The following is a 24,600-nucleotide window of genomic DNA, read 5'->3' as shown; positions in this document are numbered from 1 at the left end:
TAACTACGATAGTAAATAGCTAAAATGTTGTAAACTTCCGGTTGAAGACTGTTGATGATGTGGGAAGAGAAAATTGGCTAATTAATAATTTGAAAAGTAGTTGAACAATAAAAACACTATTTAATATTCTTGTAGAATTAATTATCTTAAATCTGGTCTTCAAATTTGAGGACAAATCTCAATTGACGTGCTATACCATTACCAAGCAAGGAAATTCCCTGACCAAAGACACAGTAAAGTCAAAAGTTTAAAGCACATACAGTGTATTATTTCACAAACATCAACAACAAACACAATACACCTTATTGCTATTTGTACGCCATGACTGGACATCACACAGGTTCCCGTAAATTTTTTTCTTCAAAAAACAAAATATCTGACGCGACAATGAAAAAGTGATTGTTGTATGATGTCAATTAGGGCCTCGGTGGTCAAGTTTCTAAGTAATTACTGCTGTAATTACTAGCCAGTCAACCCTGAGATTGTGAATCGAACCACGCTCGTGGATTGTCAGTTTTCCTATCGAAAGTTGGCGGTTTTCTCTGGGCACTCCAACTTCCTCCACCAATATAAACTGACAGCCACGAAATAGTCTGAAAGCGGTGCTTAAATGTGGTGTTAACAGCAAACTCACTATTTATAAACATGTAAAAATAAATAATACAGAAGAAAAATATTTAAGGTTCATGTGGACCCTATGGGTAAAATGGCCGTATTTTCATCTCAAAAGTTACTCTGAGTACAGACAAACCTGCGCATTTGTAAAACAAATAAGGCATAGCATGCCCTAGATAAATGAATTTTAAGTATGTTTTATGTTTTAGAAAAATAAAAACCTACCAGGATTTTGCCATGCACTTTTTTTCATTCCTCCAGAAGGTGCCAAAATAAACTAAGTTGGGAAACAGGTTTGAGAACTTCCCCACAGGTAAAATAGGGTCCACATGAACCTTAACTTGCTCAAAACTTGAATTCAGAAAACTGATAACAAAATTTAGATAAAGTGACCATAATTTATTAATAGAAAAGGGAAGATACCTTAAAATACCAAGAGAAGAAAGATTATGCAAAAACTGTAAACAAATTAAAAAGGAAATTAATTTCTTTTTATATTGTAATAGAAACCATAATAATAGATAAGTTGATTTAGATTTTTTGATAAACATGATAAATGAGAATATCCACTTTATAAATTTAAATGACATAGATAAAATAGAATATATATACTCAACCCAATTTCACACATTCAGGTAAATAAGCTACATGTAGGATCCTTTTTAAAACAGTTTATTAAACTCAGAGGACAGGGGACTCTTCATGCTCTTAAAAAAATTACTTTTATTGTGTATATTAATCATCTTGTTATTTTTTATATTTGTTTTGTTATGTTGTGTCATAATCACATACTATAAATATATAGTTTTATGGCAATAAGATTTGAATTGAATTGAATTGTTAACATCAAAAATTAAAAAAAATCTATGACGTCAATAGTTCAAGCGGGACAGATTCTTGGGTCAGCCGGGAATAGCAATAAGGTGTATGTTAACACAGGAAAATCAATTGCATGTTTAAGGCAGATGTTTCCGTCTGTAATACATATATATCTATTTTCCTTGCCCCCTTTTTTATGGTTCAGTGCACATGACTACTTGAAAAAAAATGTTAAGATTTTGTGCTATGTGTTAAAAAGGTATGCATACCTTACCTGATTGCCAATATTTCATTAAGTGTTTTGTCCTAGTCCCAATATATGAATTTTTAAACAACTAATATAAGAAGAGGGTCCTACTAAAATGCGCCCGGGAGCGCCCGGGTCAAGAAAAAGCGCCCGGGGAAAATAAAAAGCGCCCGGGGAAGAAAAAATAGCCCCTGGGGGAAATATATAGATATTTTATTGGCATGAGACAACTTTGTGTCGATGAAATAAGTTATCCACATTGATTTTTTTTTTAATTTGCAAATTCAGATAATAGACATTTGTAATAAAGCACAAAAAAAAGTATGAATGTTTCAATTTAAACAATAATATGTGAATACTATTTGACAGATAATAATGGATCACAGTTTATGCGGAAGATTTATAAGATGTAAGAAATCAAAAGACCTTTTTTTCAAAAACGATATCAAAATAAAAAATGTAAAAAAACAACTTAAATTTCGCAGATAAATATTAATTTAATCAAAATTAAGAGTTACACATGATAAATCAGCAAATAAAGCAGTAATATACATGTAACGTCATGCACTGATTATTTTTAAATAACAAAATATACTTTTTGATCGAGGACAATCTTGTTTATGATTCTATATACTCTTTTATTTATATTTATTTACTTATGTATATACAATTTTGAAATCTAAAATGTAAAAGTGCAACAACACTTTAGATGTAGCATCGTACATATCCCCATTTATATTAAGGACAAAACAAGCAATGATTAATTATTTTTAAGGAAAATATTTATTGTTATAAAATTTTATTATTGTATTCTCCCTGGCGCTAATTTTCCATCCCCGGGCGCTATTTCTTTTCCCCGGGCGCTGTTTCTGTTCCTGGGCGCTCTCGGGCACTCCCGGGCGCTTTTTAGTAGGACCGTAAGAAGAAGATTTTATAATTTAAGGTGTGAATATTTCTAATATATATATATTTCATCTAGTCTACCATACATGTACCTACCGATTACAACAACTTGTTAATAAACAGAGAGATTGGACATGTTGGAAGAAATATCAATTGGGTAATCAAAATTGATAAGTTGAACAAAAAAAACCTTACAGAATGTTTAAAAGAAAATTGGTTACTGTAAAAACAGAATTAAGGTGAAAAAAGTTACAGGCACTACACAGAAAACTGAAGGTAAAGCAACATTAACATGACTAACAAGACCAAAACTGACAGTGAAATTGTAGTCAATCTCACATTATAAAATTCTTTTCTCATTTTAGGATAAAAGAATGAGGCGATTGAATGTGGTAAATAGGAAGCAAGCTTTGAAAGTTGTCAAAGAACTTGATGCTTTCCCAAAAGTCTTAGATGATTATAAAGAAACCACAGCTACTGGAGGGGGAGGTTAGTAATAATAGATAGATATAAGAAGATGAGATAGTTCATCACAAGATGTAAATATGGAGTTCTTTCCCTTGGCTACAAGTGCAAATTTTCATATTTGACAAACTAAATTAAAACTTAAATTAACATTACGAACAATTCTGAGTTGGCCACAATGGTGAAGTGCAAACCAATTTATTTTCCTATTTGACAAACCAAATTAAAACATTTAATAATTATAATTTAGGCCAAAAATAAATAATTGTTTGTTTCCCCAAACCCGACCCTATCAAGTCAGGAGAGGGTAGGTAGGTAGGTAAATTATTTTATTTTTTTGGTATTTTTTTTTTTTTTGTACTTGTAAATAGGAAATTACAAACCATCATTATAGGGCTGTATTTTAAATTCTAGGGTGTATTAAGCTATCAGTTTCCTCATGTCAGATTTATTAAATAAAACTCTATGTATAATTTGAAATAATTTATTTAATTGGGTTTCTTTTGGGTGGTAATTTTCCAATAATGACACAGTCTTTGTTGCCCCCACAGCTGCACAGAAGGCACATATATCGGGCTGTGCCACAGTAGAGTCATAATACATGAATTCAACATGTGTTCGTCACAGTCTATCTGTAGGTGCACATTCAACACGCCTTCAACAGCATCACCTGAAATAAAGAACAACAGAGATCTTCAATAAATAAAAAAAATAATATCCTAGAGTACTTTGTATATATATATATTGGGAATTTTCAATGAAGAAAATGTCTAAAATACTGAGCCTTCTGTTTATTATATTAAAAAGTATAATCTGTCAGAAATCTGTCCAAGTTCAACGTCAGAGTGTACTAGTAGAATGAAGTTTATACCATTCATTGAAGTATGCAATTTTCCACTGAAAAAGGATTTGAACATTGAACCCATATCAAACACCGAATAACTCAATGGAACATGCATATAAAATATAATCAACTGAGAGTGTATGTTAGATGTGGAAATTTCATTCAATGTTGGGTAACAAAATCATGCTATGCAAGACCATGTTATTATATATTAAAAATGATAAGAAAATCTTTTGTGAATACTATAAAAGCAAACCTTCAGGTGTGATAACATATCAACAACAGTAGTCATACTTGGTTAGCAGTCTGTCAAATGCTCTGGATTCTCAAACAGTTACCATTGTGGCAGCCTTCTAGTTAGAGAAGTATGCATGGGCTATCTGCTTTAACAAGACTAGTGTGGAGTGATCTGCTTTTATTAGGGACCAAATGATTAATTTAAATCAATTGCTTTCAGGCCTCAGGTTAAATTAGTAAGAGCATAAGGAAACCATTAGGGAATTTAGTTAAAGGGTTTGAAAATTTGCAAGAAAAAGAATGCAAACAAAGGTGGGGAGACTCTCCTTATCCTAAAAAAGTCTACCTTTGCTTGCAAGAAATAGATGTTGGGACGGTCACTTATTATGCATACCTGTTAACTTGTTAATAGCTTCTTCTTTTCCCTTAGAAAGTTTGTTGACAGCTTGACTGGCTCCCATCATTTTGTCAAAGGTGTTGACAACATTTGAGGAGGACTCAGGCTTCTTTTTCTTTAGAGGTCCCATCAATATTAATGTCAATGCAAAATTTCAAAAACTTAAATATGTATAGGAAGATGTGGTATGAGTGCCAATGAGGCCACTCTCTATCCAAATAACAATTTATAAAGGTAAACAATTATAGGTCAAGATACAGCCTTCAACACGGAGCCTTGGCTCACACCTAGCAAGCTATATATATAAAGGCTTGTATAAAAAGTAAAAACACAAAAATACTGAACTCCGAGGAAAATTCAAAAAGGAAAATCCAAAAACAAAAGGCAAAATCAAAAGTCCAAACACATCAAACGAATGATGAATTGTTCAATAAAGGGCCCAAAATTACGAGTGTAAAACCATTCAAAGGGGAAAACCAACTGTCTAATCTATATAAAAAAAAACGAGAAACGAGAAACATGTATAAATTACATAAACAAAAAGTCTTTATTAAAGTCTAGTGCCAGTTTCATGTCATCATCGTAGTGTGGACTAAATATTTCTGTAGAACCACTTTTTTAGATACGCGGATGTGTTTTTTGTCACGAGCATCCTCCTCCTCTTCAGTCAATTTTAAATGGGCTATCACGTCCTCACATATGTCTTCGAACATTTCCTTCGAAAATTTGCGCAATTCATTTGTTACCAAGTCTTTCCTTAAAGTTTCCAGCCGAATAAACGGCAACAAAAACTGACAGAACGGCGTCCATGTAAATATATGAACAGTCTAGAGAATATTGTTCTGAATATCGTAAAGACCCGAGACCACGTGGAAGAAGAAAGCCAAGTCGCGTCATCAAGGCGTTTTCAACAATGCTGATTTCAAAGGCGCTCTGAAGAACAGCGTCTCCTTCTTATGTCTTATGTTTTGATTTTTCCATTTCATAGGAGCACCGCACCACCACATGAATTTCGATAAAAAAAAAAATTCTACACAAAATCGGCAATAAAATTATTCCGGTCGCGGCGATTTTTCCGGGTCGGTCGGGATTGGGGAAACAAACAATATTTTATTTTAGGCCCTATAGTAAAAAAGCATTCTGATAAGAGACCATATATATGATCATGATATATTGAAGTGGTGAATGAAGATTGTTCAGAAGACTTCACATCCTTTTAAATTATAACAGTTTTTACACCCAGTTGACTATGGTTAATTTATGAGTTCATCATCAACATGTCCAACATTATACTGCAATCAGATATTTTACTATACAGATAAAGCTATACGTATAAACATTAGCTTTATACGTCAATGACCTCAACTCACCTATAAGCCCCGCCTACTTACAACGTCATGTCACAACCATGACAACGTGTAGTAACAATGGTCAAACTTTTATGAATTTAAACCTGTTATGTCTTCAAATTGGTAATTTATATACCATGTTTATCAAATGTTAATTAAATTCATTTTCCCTTTCTAATTTCTTAAATTGTCAATGCCTACCGCCTAGACTACGCTCATAGGGAAATACCTCAAAATGGTACCCCAAGGGGGAAATTCCAAACACTTTTTTTTAATAATATTTGTTTCAGATTTTTATTATTTTTTTATTTTTTTATCTATTTCAGTATAAAAACAATATACGTATAGTCAATCGTAACTACTCGGCCATTCTCGCTACGCAGTACAATAGCCTCGTATGCACTACGGAGAAATTCTTCTTAAATTGTTGGCCGGAATTGTAGTGATCCGCGACACAAAGAAGTTCTATCCTCCAGGTGGCGCTATAATTTGGTTACATATCACAGAGTAATCAAGAACTTTAACTCTGCCAAATATTTTGGCGCGAAAGAAGGAGCAAAGTAAATAAGTAATGGTAAAAAATTTGTACCATTCCAGTCGAAAAAATATAAAATTCAATCGGATCGGAAAATTTTCCGGACAGGAGCAAGTTAAATCAGTAGTGGTAAAAAAAATGTACCAGTCCAGTCGAAAAAATATAATTTTGAATCGAATCGGAAAATTTTCCGGACAATGATTCCTCCGCCTAATGCATACGAGGTTATTTCTTCGTGCAACCAGAAAGGCCGAGTTGTTCCGATTGTACGTATAGTGTCTAATTATCTCAACAATACTCAAATTAATTCAATCTAACACTTGTATAGTGCATGAAGTGCTGGCTAATTTTGCGAAACACAGATTCACAAGTGTTATCTCTGTCCTTGTTGCGTATGCCCTGCGTATGCCCTGCGTATGCCCTGCGTATGCCCTGCGTATGCCCTTATCATACTTAGATTTTACAGTTATAAATTGGTGTATTTTAATTTATTATATCAAAATTGTCTTGAATATTGGCATTATAAAACATTTCTGAATTTTTAAATGTTCAATTATAATTCTTGCAGTTCTTACAAAAAGTGAAAAGCTTAAAAATGTTACTGTTAAAATTGTGTTATGTGTTAATGTAAACTTATTTAAAAAAAAGGATGATTTTAATCAGATAAAACACATGTACATGACTAAAAGTTGCAATCTTAAATTTTGATTGGTTATTTTTCAAAACTTTAATTTGAAACTAAATGGCAAAATATTTTGAAACTTTAGCTAGATTGTTATCAATTTTGAAATTGATCAGTATGACTTGTGTTATTCATTTGTAGTAAAGTCCATTTTTCACAATGGGAAATTTGGCAAGGAATGGACTAGCTCATAATTTAAGTCCAGTCCATTAAAAATAAGGTTTGCTGACTTTGAATATGGATGAATCCATCTTAGATATATGCATATTGTGTTTTTTTCAATATTAGAATAGTCTATCTTAAATACATGATATTTTTTTCTTGATAGATTAGTCCATCTTAAACATGTTAAATACATGAATACTTTTATCAATGATAGATTAGTCTACCTTAAATACATGACCATTGTTTTTTTTTCTATTATAACTGATAATGTAATAAAAGGGTACTTAGTAAATGTCAGTGTTAATTTGACAGTTTGAACTAATTTGACAGTTTGAACTAATTTGACAGTTCGAACTAAGTCTTTAAAGTATCAGTGAACAATATTTGTTGATTAATTCGTTTAATATGAAGGACTTGCATATACATGTAACAGACAGATTTTTGTTCACTAGTGAATGAAGTTTGTAATCCACTTGATAACTATATATTTAAGTGTCATAAGTGAAGTGAACTCTTGTGTTTAACTCAATGAAGTTCATCTGTAAAAAGTTTTTAGCGCTAAGAGTAATTATTTGTGTATTTGTAATTTACATCTGTATTTGTAAATAAAATAGCAATAACTTGTTTAAAAATATTTTTTTTTAATGAAATTTCAAATTAGCTTTAATATAAGCTTCTTCAAATTCATTATTATGATTATCAAGAGAAAACCATCTAGAGTAAAATTAAGTTTTTTGATAAATGGACTTTTTTTTGCAGTCAACATAAGGGTTCAGTCTAAGACAGTCTATTGTTAAAAATTTTATAACTAGAGTAATTTTTTGTCAAACCTAATAGTGTTTTTATATAACTTTAAGAGGATCATCTTCCTATTAGAATTAAACTAGCAAACCTGAGCAAAATTTAGATAGTAATTAAAAATTGTATTTTGGACATGATATGGATATTTAACGTCAACATCATGCATATATGTCTGTTCTGTGGTCAGGTTGTTGTCTCTTTGACACATTCCCCAGTTCCATTCTCAAGGTTTATGTCAAGCAGTTGCAAACAACAGAACACTATATTTTTTTCTCCGGTTATTATATATCCCTTTTGTTGGTGTTACATGCTTCACTGTGAATCAACAATTAATGGTGATGTTGAATAGCCTGTCATATAATTAGTTTTTAATATCAGTAGATTTTAAAGTGTTTTACTTACATGATTTACAACCACAGTACAACTACTCCTGTTAAAAAATTCTACAAAGTGTTAATTAACCTTTTTTTTTAAATCCTATAAATGCAATAAAATACATGTATATACATGTATATTGAAGTTTTGCATTTAAATTTTGTATAAATTTAACTTTGTAACACCAACAAGTTTTGTCCTTTACTTATGATCAGATCAAATTTACCAGTTTTCTGAATTATGTATATTTTTGAAATTTTCTAAAAGCATGAAAAGTACACCAACTGTTGAGTGAGAGATTTAGCAGCAGGCTGAATATATTCAAAACTTAGCTGACAAATATACTTTCAGACTCATTGTTTATTCTCTGATTTCTGTAGCAATGCTCTCTAACTTTATATTTATTGTACTTGTCCTCTGTAGTGTATAATTTTGAAATGAAATATAAATTATGAAAGAAAGATATGGGTCAATTTACATGAAACAACTACATGTATGCTCCAAATTGAAATTTATTTCGTTTCTGAAAAGGAAAATAAGTTGAAGAAAAAAATTGAAAGTGGCAAAAGAGCCAACCACTGCAACACTCACCAGTGTGTAGCATTAAAACATTTTGAAACTTTTACATATTTCATTTTAGTATCATTGGCAGTGTTTGGTGTTATTATCATATTGGTGCTGTCTGAGGTCATCTATTATGCCAGGACAGAGCTGAAGTTTGACTATGAAGTTGACACACAAATGGATGGGTGAGTTGGATAACAAAGTCATGAAAGTCCAGTAATTGCTGATGTTTAACTGCTGAAAAAAAAACAGAACAAATGAAGGGACAGTAAGCTTGTTTTCTTGATACATCATGTATACAAGCCATTGAAAATTTGGCTGGAAATGATTCTCTCTAGATTTTTCATACACTTAACCTTATTTTTTTTAAAACGATAAAAAGATACCAAGGATATTTCTGGATTTTCAAATATGACATTTCAAACTATATGTAATCAGATTGTGAAAAGAAAAGTAAGGGTTAGTGGGCAAATTTTTTAATGGCCCTACATCATGTAAATGGATAAAACCATAGAATTCTTAATATCTGGCAAAAAAAAAAAAAAAAAACAAGGAGCAGTCATTCTTGATATGACTAACTAAACATTTGTACAACTTGTTTGATGGCAACCATGATTGTAACTAAAGTGCATGTAATTAATCACTGCTTAGATATCAGTTAAATATTTAAATTTCTGGGTCACCTGTACCCATGAAAACAATATATACACACACATGACTTTTAATTCTGACAATGCTTGAGTGAGTCTTTATTTTTGTTTCAAACCTTCTCACTTTTGATTTGGTATTTATATTATTAAACTGCATAGTGCAGACTTCATCATATTTCTAGTACATGTCCTAAATACCATTTATAAATTATTATTTTATTTTGTTTAGAAAATTGAAGATCAATATAGATATAACAGTGGCAATGAGATGTAATGGTAAGTATTCATGGGGGAAGCCTTCAAGGGAACAATGAAAATTCTATCATGTTAGTCCATGTACATACATGTATGTACATATGTTCGTTTCATATAAAACTGTTTTTATCATTTGATGCACATTTCAAACTATACATAACACATAGAATTTAACCCTGAAAATAAATACTCATTGAATAAATCACCTTTTTTAAAAAAAAGTTGATCTGGCTGATTTTGGAACCTGTTTATGGAATTGAAACCTTGAATATAAACTTCATAAAAATCTGAAAAGAATTGTACTGATGATAGTGCTTACATATGCAATTTTCCATATAACTAATATTTATAAGGGGCATAACTCTTTTAAACATGACAAATCAAGACTGATTTTTGAAATGGTCCACGAAGTTGAGAATATAAACCTTTGATTATAAAGAATTGATAAAAATATGGTAAGAATTGTACATGTAAGACTGGATGAATGGACTCTGGGTATTTTTATGTATCTAAAGACTAATGATGTAAGGGAAAATTATGATATACACAGATCAGCCTTGAACTGAATGATTATTCCACAGGAAACCACTAAAATCTGAATGCAGTGAACCAAATAAATTAATAATTTGTTAACATGTTTTTGTACTTTTTATAGCATTAGGAGCAGATGTTGTGGATTCTACAGGACAAAACTTTGGACATTCTAATTTTGGTAGTTTAGAGATGGACGACACTTATTTTGAACTTTCTACAGAACAGAGGCGCTATCTAGATATCATACAAGATGTCAATAAATATTTGAGAGAAGAATATCATGCCATACAAGAACTTATGTGGCTATCAGGTTCAGTTTATACATCGTTTAGAAAAGGCATGCCAGAAAGGTGAAATTCGTATAAATCATAATTATAGTACAAGTAAAATTAAGCAGGTGTTGTATGATTGCAAATGAATCACCTCTTCACTAGAGATCATAGCTATTTTCAATTTGCACGAACTTCAACAATGAGCTAAATCCATACTGCTAAGCAAGCTATAAAAGGCCATGAAAAAACAAATGTAAAACAATTCAAACGAGAAAACTGGTTGATTTATGTAAAAAACGAAAGAAAAAATACAAAAAATATACAATTTAACAAAGGACAACAACTGAATTACAGGTTTATACAGAAATAGATAGTATTTATTGATTGATTGAATTTTTCTATTCTCCTGCTATAACAAATTATTAATTAACTACACTGTTATTGGACTTAATATGATGAAAACTGCCTATGCAATATAATGTGTAAACTCGGCAAATAAGGAATAACTCGGCCAATATAGATTTTTTTCTGTATTGGCCGAGTTATTCTATATTGGCCGAGTTGACACAAGTGCAGGATTTCGGAACGTCTCTAGATTTTACATCGAAAGTCACGATAAACACAAACTGAAAGTATAAAACAGTTGTTTTGAAGACGCAGTTGTCATTTAGTTATCTTAAACATGCTGAAAATGTCAATACGGCATACATATCAGGCAAAAGACGGTCACATTCATTTAAAAGGTATTTTGAAAGCAGACGATAGCTATAGAACTATTTCAGGTTTGGGGAACGAGTAGACTATCACAAAGTTCATTTCTTGACAACCTCATAATTTCCCAATTGTTCCCATCGATTTTAAATAAGTTTCTGCATAACATATGCAATGGCAGTACCTTTCCAGTTACTATTTATGTGTTGCGTCTAAATTTAAGTTGTAACACTTTATAGTGACTGAAAAGGGTAGAAAAATTCATCAGATTTGGATTGTTCCACTTCAAGGTAAAAATTTTTATCTCTTTTGAAATGAAATTAAAAAAATATTGTAACACTGTAGTTAATTAATAAAGATACTATTACGTGTATTTCTGTATTGGCCTTGTTATTGGTCCTCGGCCAGCTGTATTGGCCTTCGGCTTCGCCTCAGGCCAATACAGCAAGCCTCAGACCAATAACAAGGCCAATAGAGAAATACTTACGTAATAATATCATATTAAACTTTTCTCAAAGTAACAACTGTTCTATAAAAGAAAAACAAACCATTTCATAAAAGATAATCATTATTAGTTAATCCAGTAAAAAAAATCATGTTGTAGTATAAATGAAAAACAAAAAAGGCTTTTCTCCAACATAAACCAATCTTTTTACTTTGAGTCACTTAGCAAATGCTTAAAATATTGAATTTAGAAACATCATTGACTCTAACATTCAAAATTATTACATTGACAAGTGAATTCATGGCAGAGAAATATTTTAGGTGGGCAAAAGGTTCAATTAGGTAAACTTACATCAGACATATTTCATACAAAAGCAGGAAAATCACAATCTTGTAAATATATTTTTTTTCAAAATGTAATATTCTTTTAAATATAATATTATTTTTTTTTGTACAGGAAAGATAAACCATCCCACCGTCCAGATGCCTGTCGTATCCATGGAACCCTTGTTGTCAACAAAGTGGCAGGAAATTTTCACATCACTGCTGGAAAGTATGTACAGAATGCAGATGTAAAATATCTATTCTTTCTGGTAAAAAATTGTCACAACATGAATATAAACAAAGATGACATACAGGCAGGGTTTCCTCTGGCGGTCGCCATTTTCGCAATTTGCGAAAAAATAATAATTGTGGCGATAAAAATTCATCATTTGCGAAAGAATTTGGCGAAAGAAATATATACATGTATAACGATTTATTTTCCTCCATCTTGTTTATTTACTTTTTTTGAGTTTCTCAGACTTTACCCGATCAGACAATACTCGGAATTCACCTTGACCTCATTAAGATTTGGACAGAAAATCAATAATCAGCTGATTGCATTTTATGGCTATCGACAACAAAGGACTAATAAATAAAGGTGTTGATTGAATTGTTTGACAAAATGATATGGTTAAATGGCTTCCGCTAAATGTCACATTCAAAATTTGTTTACCACTTTGCGACGCACGTGATTGAAGCAAACTTTTGACGTCTCCTTTTCTTTTTAAAGTTAGTTTAGAAAAGACAGCTGTTGTTGGGACAAAAAATGTTCAAAAGCAAGAAAAATCTCTGATAAAATCATTTTAAACTTTAAATTTATCCTTTGACATTAAGGATGTACTTAGGTGAGGTTAGGTGAAAATGAATAAATCAAGAAGTTAAAATTGATACTATAAGCTAGTAGAGTATTCGTTTAGGATAAAAATGAACTAAAAATATTGATAGGTCATGGACCTCCTTTTCGAGATATTTGAGATTTTAAAATTTGGCGGGAAAAGGCTGACTCGGACTTTTACCTTATATTTGCCTTGATATTATTTGGGTCTCAAAACAAAAGAAAAAAAATCAAGAATCTTCCAAAATTTTGTTAAATGACCTTTCATGAGCTACTGTGGATTCATTTATTTTCGTGGGTATCAATTTTCGTGGATAGAGAAAAAAAGACGTTTCGTGGTATACGTATATTCGTGGATCGCTGATTACAAAAAAAAATTCTGATACGTAATTCGTGGATTTCTTTTTGATTTAGTAGGTCATTTAACCTCCTTGGTTTGATCAATAATAAAACAAACAAAAAAGAAGGAATTCATTGAAAAAGTTTTGAATTGTCAAAATCCTCGCTTGGTCATTTTAGGTTAAAGTGTTCATTGAAAACTTCTATTACAATAATGGACAAAGACAACTAATTATTTGTTTGTTTTACAATTTATAAATGCTTGTCGGAATTCTATAAGGCAATCAAAACTTTATGATTGAAAGCTCATTTTCCTAATCACGATACAATAAACAGTCATATAAGTAAAAGGTGTGAAAATAAATGTTCCTGTCATAAACAATATTACCTACGGGCAATATCCCCGTACTTAATCCTATTGATTTTCAATCACTAGTAAACCAAACTATGACACGGTAATTAACAAGTTGCAGTTATTTTCCATGAACAGTTTTAATCAATTTTAAAAAGTAAATTATCACTGATATTCGATATATTAATTATTGATTTAATCAAAATACTTGTATCTTCTTTTAATAAAAAACATGTGTTATGTTACAATGTTTATCGCTATTCAACACTATACTAGAACTGCATAACATAACCGGAAATAAACATCCGACTCAATACATTTTTATCAGGATTATTCTTCGTTGAATTCTTAAATTCGTGGTCCGCTGTGACCCTCGAAACCCACGAAAATTGGTATACCACGAATAAAAATGAATCCACAGTATTAAGTCTAATATGAAAAAATGAATGGGTGTTATGGGGCAAAATATTTTACCTTGTATTGTATGGAAAAACACAAAGGAGTCCGAACATTTGACATGAATTCCAAAACCTCACCTAAGTACATCCTTCATGTCCTTAATATAGGTAATTGATTAGGGAGACTACTTAAAAGTCGTTTGAGTGACACACATGTTTCAAGCATAGTTTTATGTCTCAACCTTTTCATTTACGATGGTCAAGAAAAGAAAACTGTCGTTATGAAAAAAATCCAAAAGCTTGGGAACAACCCCTCGAATGAGATTAACCCTTCAATGTAATGACTACACATGAAATGAGGGATCAATTTCATGTGATAAAAGCTTTTGTTTTGTTGTAAAAACCGCTTCTTAGTACAAAAAGGCACATCAGTATTTTTCTTTTAAAGAAACTTTCCTTACCAACTATACTGGTATTATTTGATCAAAACATGTCCATTAATTTTGTTATATTCCAGGACTTAAATCTTCTTTATTATTTAAAGTATAGTGGCCTCCTCATTTAGAAAAGTTGTTTAAAATACAATGAATATTTTCCCCTTTTAAGTTAAAAAAAAATCTGTTGTTGTAAAGCAAATGTTTAGTGTTTATTCATTTAAAAAATGTAGACTCTAAAATAAGTTTGAGAGAATAATCATAGACACAATGGGGCAAAATCATCTTATTTAAGGAAGAGGGGGGCTGGGGTAGAAAACAAAGGTAAATTTTAAACGAAAAATATATTTATGTTACTTGGCGAAAAAAAAAATAAAGTGGCGAAAAATATATTGTTTTGGAGAAAGAGTTGGAAAAAAAAAAAATAATTGACCCAGGGGAAACCCTGGTAACATAGGAATCCCCTCCACAATATTCATTTTCATTTCTACAAATTTGTTTTATTTTTGTCAAAAAAAAAATCAATCATTGAAATACTGGTAATCACTTCTATCATAATTTTTTCTTTGAGTTGTTTATAATTACAGATACTAACTTTAGTTTGTCCACAATATATTTATTTTCAATTTGGTAAAAATAATATTGACCATGAAATAGTGTTTTAATATACTTCTTGTTTACTTTGGTGGTTGATGCACATGAAAATGGGAATTTATAAAAATTGATATTTTCAAGTAACAAACTTAAATATAAAATTGAATATATATATATAGTAAATTTAGAAGTCTTTATTAGCTAGCCAGTTGTAGAAAAGTCCATATATAGAATGAATTATCTCTCTTTAAATGGTTCATCCTTTAAAGTCCCTTTCATTTTAAGAAAGGTAAATGTAGCTGAAAAATTGTTTGTCCCAGAAAAGACTTTTCTATTTTTCAATTAGGTAACATTTATGAAGTGCAATCCATTTTAAAAAGGGTAAATCTTATTGATAATGGTATATCCCAAATTAGATTAGTCTATTTTGTCTCTAAATGAATACTGTTTTCAAATCAGAGTATGAATCAGAAATGATTGGCTGATGAGTAGCAGTTTAAGAGATAATACTTGTTACTGTTATGACTATTTTTTTTTCTAAAGTCTGTTAATCATTGATTCATTGAAGACCCGTTAAACATGTTGAACAGTTTTTAGTGATGACATCTTACTTTTGTATGCTAGTTTGTTTACAAAATCTAGATATTTGTTCACTCCGAATGATTACTCATGATGAACTAATGTGAATTCGTATAACGTTTTGATAACATCTCTTCAGAAAGGTGTTTAAGTTTGATTTTTTTTGGTTGTAGGACATATTATATTTTGTATTAAAAGGGAAATGTATTTTTTTTTTCAGAAAGTTTTCAGTTTTAGTTTATTTCAAGGTAGATTCAAGACTTTTTTTTAATATTCTATTGTGCTTAACCTTTGATTTATTGTCAAATAAAAGCTAAACCTAGAATTATTCTAATTGGCAATACTCTTTTATTTTATTGGTCACAAATAGTAATAGCATTTTGAAACTTTTAGTAGAGCAGAAGTTTGCTTTCAAAATACCACTGCGTACCCAGTACATTTATACAGAAATTTTTATCAGTTTTTTTTTATGGTTTTTGATATAACACAATTTCTTTCTGCCCATCCCTACATGTATACTTTTACAAAGGTGTAAGTAATCATGAAATTATTTGAAATTATAAAATGTTAAAGTGAACAGTTAAAATCAAATAAAATTTGTGTGACAGTGATGAACTATTATCTCCCCACCCCAGAGGCGGATTTTGGGGGAGGACCCAGGGTGCCCCCCCCTTTTTCTGACAAAAAAATTAGTTGATTATAAAGGGAATCACTGAAGCAGACCCATAGAAGGCCCCCTCTGAGGCAGTCAGTGGGCCCCCACTAATTAAAATTTCTGGATCCCCCACTGCACCCCAATACAAAATAGGAAGGAACTATGTATTTCTTCACCCTTGTCTGTACAACCATCCCTCGATCCATCCATCAAACCTTCCCTCCCTGCATATTGTTGTTGAACAGTGTCATTTAAACTTGATATGAGACCTGCAATGACACTGTGTCTTATACATATCTAAAACCAGCGGGGGCATTATCCTTGTCTAGCTTCTAATTGTTAATTTTTCAATTGCTTTCATGATTATTTATTCTTTTCAGATCAATACCAGTATTTCCTAGTGGCCATGCTCATATTTCATTTAACATTGGAGATAATGGTAAGAAATAATGATTCAAACTGTTACTAGTTGACTAGACAAATAGCACATTTATTTTTTAAAGTGGTACATACCACTACAGGGAGATAACTCTGTAAAAATCAGCAGAACATTTTAATCATGTTTTATTGCTAAGAAAATATTAAGCTTTCAATTATCAAAATCAAGCGTCTATATATCATATGTAATTTTTTCGACATAGTGTGTGTGGTTCAAATTTTTTCAACAATGAGAAAAACCCTGGACATGAAAAATGTTAAACAATTCAAATGAGAAAACTCATGGCTAAATATAATACAAAACAATTTAAGAAAAAACAAATACGACAGACTTGAACTTACAACAACACCTGAACTACATTCTCCAAACTTTAGACAGGGAAATAAAAAATGTGGCAGATTAAAAACATTTGTGAGCGCTCAAACCTTTCCCTGACATGGGACAGTGGTGTATGGAAATATCATAAGGACCAACTGTAAAAATCAGTTGCAATTGAAAAGTGAAAAGATTTATACAAAACACAAAAACAACAAACATAAAAACAAGACACAAAAGCACTGATAGAAGAGCTCTTGCAGAATTTGAATCTGGTTTAATTCTTATTACAGCTTATAAATAAATCATGTTCTCTTAGACTACATAGTTGGTCCTTTATTTGACTACTCAAACCTTCATATATTACTACAACAACTATGTAATTGATTTATTTATAGTCTAAAGATAAACTAAATCTTTTTCTTTTTTCTAGCTCACATGAAAGATATATTTTTGATAGTATTTTGATACATACTTTCTTAATATGCATTTGTTCTGATTGTTGTTATTTCATGTAAAAAGTAACAAATAATATATGCTGTATAAATTTGTAATCTTTCTTAACTCGTATGATTTATTTCAGAAATGAATTATACCCATCGTATAAACCATTTATCATTTGGAGATATAGTCCATGGCGTTGTCAGTCCATTAGATGGAGAAGAAAAAATTACCAAAGATAGTAAGTTAAGGAGAAAGACTAAAGTTAAAAAAACAATGCTACAAGTTCCCCTTTCATAAAAAAATACTTATGCTAAGCTTTGAATCTTTATTGATCTAAAGTTGTTAACTTTTATATCATTTGGTCTGTGGTTATTAGTTGTCTCATTGGCAATCATACTAAATCCTCTCATATTCTTAGAAACATACATTTAGATGATTTTAATAATATATTAAACACTCAAAAGCAAAATTTGAAAATATTTTAAAGGGTAGAAAAAGTTTGAAAACATCTGATGTTAATGTTTGACATCAGAAGTGACTTATGACATCATAATGTTCAGGTGTAAAAGACAAGGGCAATATTTCACAGAGGTTTCTTTTTTGCAAAAAGATAGTTTTTACTAAAAGAGATGTTTGTTTTATGATGACATACATTTGCTAACATCTACATCATTTGGTCTCTGGTGGATAGTTGTCTCATCCACAATCATACCACACAATTATATTTTTAAATTTAAAAAAAAATCTATGCAAATTTTTTTAATGTGGTATAATGGTATACTGGTATACGTTGTGACCAAATACTTTTTTTTGTAGATTATCATTTATTCCAGTATTTTATACAAGTTGTACCCACAGAAGTTAGAACCTACAGAGCTAATGTTGATACCTACCAGTATGCAGTTACTGAAAGGGTAAATTATCAAATACTATTCTCCAATATTAAGTTTTATTTTCAATCCTTATCTAATGCTTAATATGTGCATACGGAAAAATTTACCAGTATGAAGTTATTTTTATTTAGGTAATAATTCAATTGCCATTTTAGAATTTAAAGGATTATGGGTAATTCAATGTTTGTACCCAGAAATGAAAATATTGTAGAGTCATTGACTTTAGTTGTTTGAGACATTAATAGCCAGTCATCGTGTTTTAATGTAAGCTCAAAACATAAGCTGGAATTCTTCAGGTTTTAAAATGACAGAATTAATGAAACCGAAATAATTCCTAAAGAGTTTTATCTGATTAATGTTAATTGAACAAAATAATGTTCTTTTTTCCCATAATATGAAGTACTAGTTTGAATCCAAACACTTTCTACATGTAATGGTAGTTATCTCCTTCAGAGATTGAAAATAAAAACAAACTTGAGCATCAATTTTCAAAACTGACCTCTCAACAAGGGGAAGTAACTTCTTTTTTTTTCTCCAAAAAATTTATTAGAAATTCTTAGTGACTGGAATTATAGCAATGCATTTATTATTGCGTTTTTTCAAGAATGGACAAAACTGTGAGTTTAATTCTTGCAATTTCTTAAACATCTGCCTATAGGTATATATTTCAGTGAGTTATCAGAATGCAAGTTCTTATTATCATGATACTCACCCAGTTGTATTATTCACATTAATAAAAACCTGCATTTATTTATGAACAAACAGTAACCATAGTGGTGTTGTAAATCAGTTTATAGAAATATCATGATTTTTCTGTTTTCCTTTTCAGAATAGGACAATAAATCATGCTAAAGGAAGCCATGGAATCTCAGGAATATTTTATAAATATGATTTAAATTCATTGAAAATTCGAGTACGAGAACAGCATCAACCAATATGGCAGTTTTTGGTCAGATTATGTGGTATAATAGGTGGTGTATTCTCAGTTGCAGGTAATTTTGCATTATGGTAACTTCATTAGTGTAGGTACTATAGATAGTTAAGTTATCACTGACTGAAGATTGAATATTTGATTTGAAAAATGTGATCTAATCACAAACTAATACATAAATACATTGGTTTGTTTAAAGGGAACTACTTATTATAAGTCATTTGTACATGTTATGCAGTGGTATTAGCATTGGCACATCTCATTTCCATGGTTATTGTTTAGCCATGTACCTTCAGTCATGATTCATAGACTTTGAATATTTGCAAAACTTACTTGTTAGAGTGTTGCTATTTTAATTTCAACATTTTCATTATCAAAATTACAAAAAAGTAAGACATATCTGGAGGGGACTTTAGGTTTGCACTCTGTCTGTCTGTCTGTCCATCTGTCAGTCCGGTCAGTCAGATTTCCACACTTTTTTTCTTTGTTCTTGGAGATATTAATTTGATATTTGGTGTAGAGTGTTATCATTTTAAGTTATAGATCAAGTTCAAATTTTGTTCCGATCTGATGATTTCTTTTTGTTTACACCATGACAAGTTATAAAACAAGTTAAACAAATTTTCTAGTATAATGATTTGTCACCCGGTAGGGGACTATGTATTGCCATGCCATACTCTAAGAATGCTTGTATATTTTCAAATTAAATAATTATTGCGAGTGTGTTTATTTACAAATTATGAGTTATAGAAAAAATTGAAAACAACAGGTTTAATAATTTCAATGCGTCTGAAGTGCTTTTCTCGATTTACCTTCATCAGGAACGCTCAAAGCCAAACGTTTGAAGTCAGAAGTGTTATACTGTGAAAAAAAGTATAGTCTCTGTTTAAAGTTCTGACATTATTAACAAGAGGCTCTCAAGAGCCTGAATCGCTCACCTTAATTCTTTTGGTTAAATCTCTCATCAATGATTATTTTGGCTTTTCAATTTATTTAGATGTTTTTTGGATCGTCCTATTTTCTTCAAAAGCCAAAAAAAATAATCATTTTCTCCTATGTTCTATTTTAGCCATAGGAGCTATGTTTCTTGACATACAAGGAAATAAAATATAAAATTTATACTAGATACTCTGAAACTCATTTAGCCTAAGTTTGGCTGAAATTGATACAGCAGTTTCAAAGGAGAAGATTTTTTAAAGTAAGTCAACATGATGAACAAATTGTGAAAAAAGTCTTTAAAGGGCATTAACTCCTTAAGGGGTCAATTGACAATTTTGGTCACATTGACTTAATTGATGATCTTACTTTGCTGAACATTATTGCTGTTTACAGTTTATTTCTATCTATAATTATATTCAAGATAATAAACAAAAACAGCAAAATTTCCTTAAAATTATCAATTCAGGGGCAGCAACCCAACAACAGGTTGTCTGATTCATCTGAAAATTTCAGGGCAGATAGATCTTGACCTGATAAACAATATTACCCACGTCAGATTTGCTCTAAATGCTTTGGTTTTTGAGTTATAAGCCAAAAACTGCATTTGACCCCTATGTTCTATTTTTAGCAATGGCGACCATGTTTGTTGATAGATCATAACTTCGGATACAATTTACAAACTAGATACCCTAAGGAACATTCAGTTAAAGTTTGGAAGTATTTGGCCCAGTAGTTTCAGAGGAGAAGATTTTTGTAAAAGATTACTAAGATTTACGAAAAATGGTTAAAAATTGACTATAAAGGGCAATAACTCCTAAAGGGGTCAACTGACCATTTCCGTCATGTTGACTTATTTGTAAATCTTACTTTGCTGAACATTATTGCTGTTTACAGTTTATCTCTATCTATAATAATATTCAAGATAATAACCAAAAACATCAAAATTTCTTTAAAATTACCAATTCAGGGGCAGTAACCCAACAACAGGTTGTCTGATTCATCTGGAAATTTCAGGGCAGATAGATCTTGACCTGATAAACAATATTATTCCATGTCAGATTTGCTCTAAATGCTTTGGTTTTTGAGTTATAAGCCAAAAACTGCATTTGACCCCTATGTTCTATTTTTAGCAATGGCGACCATGTTTAAGAAATAATTCATGGAAGCCATAGATTGTTGGAAATTTACACATGGCCTGGGCCGTGATATTTGAATTTTATCCTGAGCGTTAGCGAGGGATAAAATTAACGAATATCACGGCCCAGGCCATGTGTAAATTTCCAACAATCTATGGCTTCCATGAATTATTTCGATTCTAATAGGACAAATACGGTCATTAAAAAACTGAAGCGAGGGTGGGTATGCTGTGTATGTGGCTGTTCTTTTTTACTCCCTGTTAGATAAAGCTCAAATAGCTTTATAAATATGTAACTTGCGTAGGCTATTTCGAGAATAACTGCTAGAAAAAAACCGTTTTAATTCTTTAAGTTCTTAAACCCAACATTTGCCATTTTTAATGTACATGTTTTTCTCGTAAGCTTCCGTCAAATCAAAAGTTGACATTTGTAACTAAGGAGCCGCCATGTTTACTTGCTGAAATGGGTAAATATGCAAATAATGCAATAGAATAGAAAATAAAACAAAACCTACCTCAATAAATCAGTTTTAATACAATATCATACGAATTCCGATGGTTCATGTAACAGAACACTTTCAAGTTTAGCGGTTTCATTTGTATGACGTCATGTTTTGAAATGACTTAAATGCGCCAAAAAGACTAATAGACTTTCGCGGAATTTTATTTAATTTTTATTTTGTTGATTTCTCCGAGCTCTTGTGCATTACTTCTTTTTATTATGCATACGAATAAGAATAAAAGTTATTTTGTCTTTTTTAATTGCACTTTTAAAAACAATAAAATCGGCAAAGGATCTGCAAATAGGTTCCAATACATGTAGATTTACGTGGCAAGTATATTGTAACAGCCATTATTATGCATATCTCTGAGTCTGCGCTAAGTATATTTTATCGAGAATTTTATCACAGTGTTGTTTACAAAGCTAAAGAAGCACGTCATATTAGAATTGTTGATAGATCACAACTTCGGATACAATTTACAAACTAGATACCCTAAGGAACATTCAGTTAAAGTTTGGAAGTATTTGGCCCAGTAGTTTCAGAGGAGAAGATTTTTGTAAAAGATTACTAAGATTTACGAAAAATGGTTAAAAATTGACTATAAAGGGCAATAACTCCTAAAGGGGTCAACTGACCATTTCCGTCATGTTGACTTATTTGTAAATCTTACTTTGCTGAACATTATTCCTGTTTACAGTTTATCTCTATCTATAATAATATTCAAGATAATAACCAAAAACAGCAAAATTTCCTTAAAATTACCAATTCAGGGGCAGCAACCCAACAACGGGTTGTCTGATTCATCTGAAAATTTCAGGGCAGATAGATCTTGACCTGATAAACAATATTACCCCATGTCAGATTTGCTCTAAATGCTTTGGTTTTTGAGTTATAAGCCAAAAACTGCATTTGACCCCTATGTTCTATTTTTAGCAATGGCGACCATGTTTGTTGATAGATCAAAACTTCGGATACAATTTATAAATTAGATACCCTAAAGAACATTCAGTTAAAGTTTGAAAGTATTTGGCCCAGTAGTTTCAGAGGAGAAGATTCTTGAAATAGTTTACTACGACGACAGACGACGACAGACGACGGACGACGACGGACGCCAAGTGATGGCATAAGCTCACTTGTCCCTTCGGGACAGGTGAGCTAACAATGTGAATAAGGTTGTTATTTATGCAAGAATGTAAATATTTTAAAAGGTAGGAGCAGGTTAAAACCAAGGTTCCTAATTTAAATAGCTGTACATGAATTTTTTCATAATTTTTTTATTTCAGGGATGATGCGAAACTGGAGTGGATTCTTAGCTGATATTATATGCTGTAGATTTCATTTAGGAAAATATAAAGAAAGTGACAGTTCTTCATCATCTTCACAAATTTTAACACAATCATTGACAGATGACAGCAGTTTTAACAATTCACCAAAAGTTAATTTATTACAATCTGGTACCTGATCTGAAATCCAAATAAAATAAGTTTTTACAAACTTTGTATTTATGATGGCCATTTATACTAAAGCAATATATGGCAGTTCTACACTTCTGCCATTTATTTTTGGCTGTGTTTATCTTTCAATAGTTTGATTTCAGTTATATTTCTTCTGTCCATCCAAAAAAAACCAACTTGCCATGATGTAGCTAACAGTGTTGGAAGTACCGTCAAACACCAACAATCAGTAGATCAATGGAATGTGTAACTGTATGAACTCAATAAAAGCTCACCTTTTTTCTTAGTTTATTGTACCATAGTTACCTCTGCTGGTGGACTATCAGTCCCCGAGGGTATCATCAGCTCAGTAGTCAGTGCTTCGGTACTGACATGATTAAACAAACTTTACTAAAATTGTCCGTTTATAAATTTTGAAATTATTATGAAACTAAGGTTTCAACTCCCTCAGGCAAAGTTGGCTTTAGATGAATTTGGCTATTTATTTTAGGTATTTTTAACATATAGCTCTTCAACGATTTTCGGTACTTATACATCTTTGGATTTCAAATGTTTGGCATTGAGCTTCCTGATGAAGGTAAATCCAGAAAAGCGTTTCGGACGCAATAAATTATTAAACATGTTGTTTTATATTTTTACATCACTGGGTCGATACCTCTGCTGGTGGACTATCAGTCCCCGAGGGTATCATCAGCTCAGTAGTCAGTGCTTCGGTACTGACATGATTAAACAAACTTTACTAAAATTGTCTGTTTATAAATTTTGAAATTATTATGAAACTAAGGTTTCAACTCCCTCAGGCAAAGTTGGCTTTAGATGAATTTGGCTATTTATTTTAGGTATTTTTAACATATAGCTCTTCAACGATTTTCGGTACTTATACATCTTCGGATTTCAAATGTTTGGCTTTGAGCGTTCCTGATGAAGGTAAATCCAGAAAAGCGCTTCGGACGCAATAAATTATTAACGTGTTGTTTTATATTTTTATATTTTTATATTTCTAATGTGTCAAATTTAATGCAAATTGCAAGATTATAACAATACAATTTGAGTGTGTATGGATCAATTTACTTCAGATTTTAAGATAAAGTAAGGACTGATAAATTGACCTTTTGGTTTGCACTATGACATTCAAGACAGCAGAGAGCCTTGTTTGAAAAGACATTATGAAAA

The 24,600-nt window shown here is 31.1% G+C and overlaps 3 protein-coding genes across 3 annotated transcripts in view; 1 reads left to right on the top strand and 2 right to left on the bottom strand.

Annotated features, from left to right (window-relative positions):
• LOC143083239 (transmembrane protein 117-like) overlaps positions 1-8,484 on the bottom strand; it is a 28,799-nt gene extending 20,315 nt beyond the window's left edge. The window contains exon 1 of the mRNA XM_076259487.1: positions 8,462-8,484. The gene's annotated coding sequence lies outside the window, so the exon portion shown is untranslated. The remainder of the gene's footprint in view (positions 1-8,461) is intronic.
• On the top strand, positions 11-23,467 carry LOC143083240 (endoplasmic reticulum-Golgi intermediate compartment protein 2-like). Its single transcript, XM_076259489.1, has 11 exons — positions 11-96; positions 2,950-3,073; positions 9,075-9,183; positions 9,878-9,924; positions 10,559-10,787; positions 12,322-12,417; positions 16,755-16,813; positions 17,712-17,810; positions 18,389-18,486; positions 19,295-19,457; positions 23,257-23,467. The coding sequence occupies exons 2-11, from the start codon at positions 2,959-2,961 to the stop codon at positions 23,433-23,435; spliced, it is 1,194 nt and encodes a 397-aa protein (XP_076115604.1). The 5' UTR covers positions 11-96; positions 2,950-2,958; the 3' UTR covers positions 23,436-23,467.
• On the bottom strand, positions 3,304-5,644 carry LOC143083241 (uncharacterized). Its single transcript, XM_076259490.1, has 2 exons — positions 4,525-5,644; positions 3,304-3,719 (listed from the first exon to the last, which is right to left on the bottom strand). The coding sequence occupies exons 1-2, from the start codon at positions 4,655-4,657 to the stop codon at positions 3,538-3,540; spliced, it is 315 nt and encodes a 104-aa protein (XP_076115605.1). The 5' UTR covers positions 4,658-5,644; the 3' UTR covers positions 3,304-3,537.
• Positions 23,468-24,600: the final 1,133 nt, after the last annotated feature.

The sequence above is a fragment of the Mytilus galloprovincialis genome, chromosome 7, assembly GCF_965363235.1.
Source record: "Mytilus galloprovincialis chromosome 7, xbMytGall1.hap1.1, whole genome shotgun sequence".
Taxonomy (NCBI): domain Eukaryota; kingdom Metazoa; phylum Mollusca; class Bivalvia; order Mytilida; family Mytilidae; genus Mytilus; species Mytilus galloprovincialis.
The sequence above is the reverse complement of the archived record's forward strand: the minus strand, read 5'-3'. Positions and strand labels throughout refer to the sequence as shown.

What these genes read in the sequence shown, in the direction of transcription:
- LOC143083240 (XM_076259489.1), top strand. Translation starts at nt 2,959, where the DNA reads ATGAGGCGATTGAATGTGGTAAATAGGAAGCAAGCTTTGAAAGTTGTC. An exon ending in CACAGCTACTGGAGGGGGAG is followed by an intron (nt 3,074 to 9,074) that starts GTTAGTAATAAT and finishes ATTTCATTTTAG; the next exon opens with TATCATTGGCAGTGTTTGGT. An exon ending in AGTGGCAATGAGATGTAATG is followed by an intron (nt 9,925 to 10,558) that starts GTAAGTATTCAT and finishes TACTTTTTATAG; the next exon opens with CATTAGGAGCAGATGTTGTG.
- LOC143083241 (XM_076259490.1), bottom strand. Translation starts at nt 4,657, where the DNA reads ATGGGACCTCTAAAGAAAAAGAAGCCTGAGTCCTCCTCAAATGTTGTC. An exon ending in AGCTATTAACAAGTTAACAG is followed by an intron (nt 3,720 to 4,524) that starts GTATGCATAATA and finishes TCTTTATTTCAG; the next exon opens with GTGATGCTGTTGAAGGCGTG.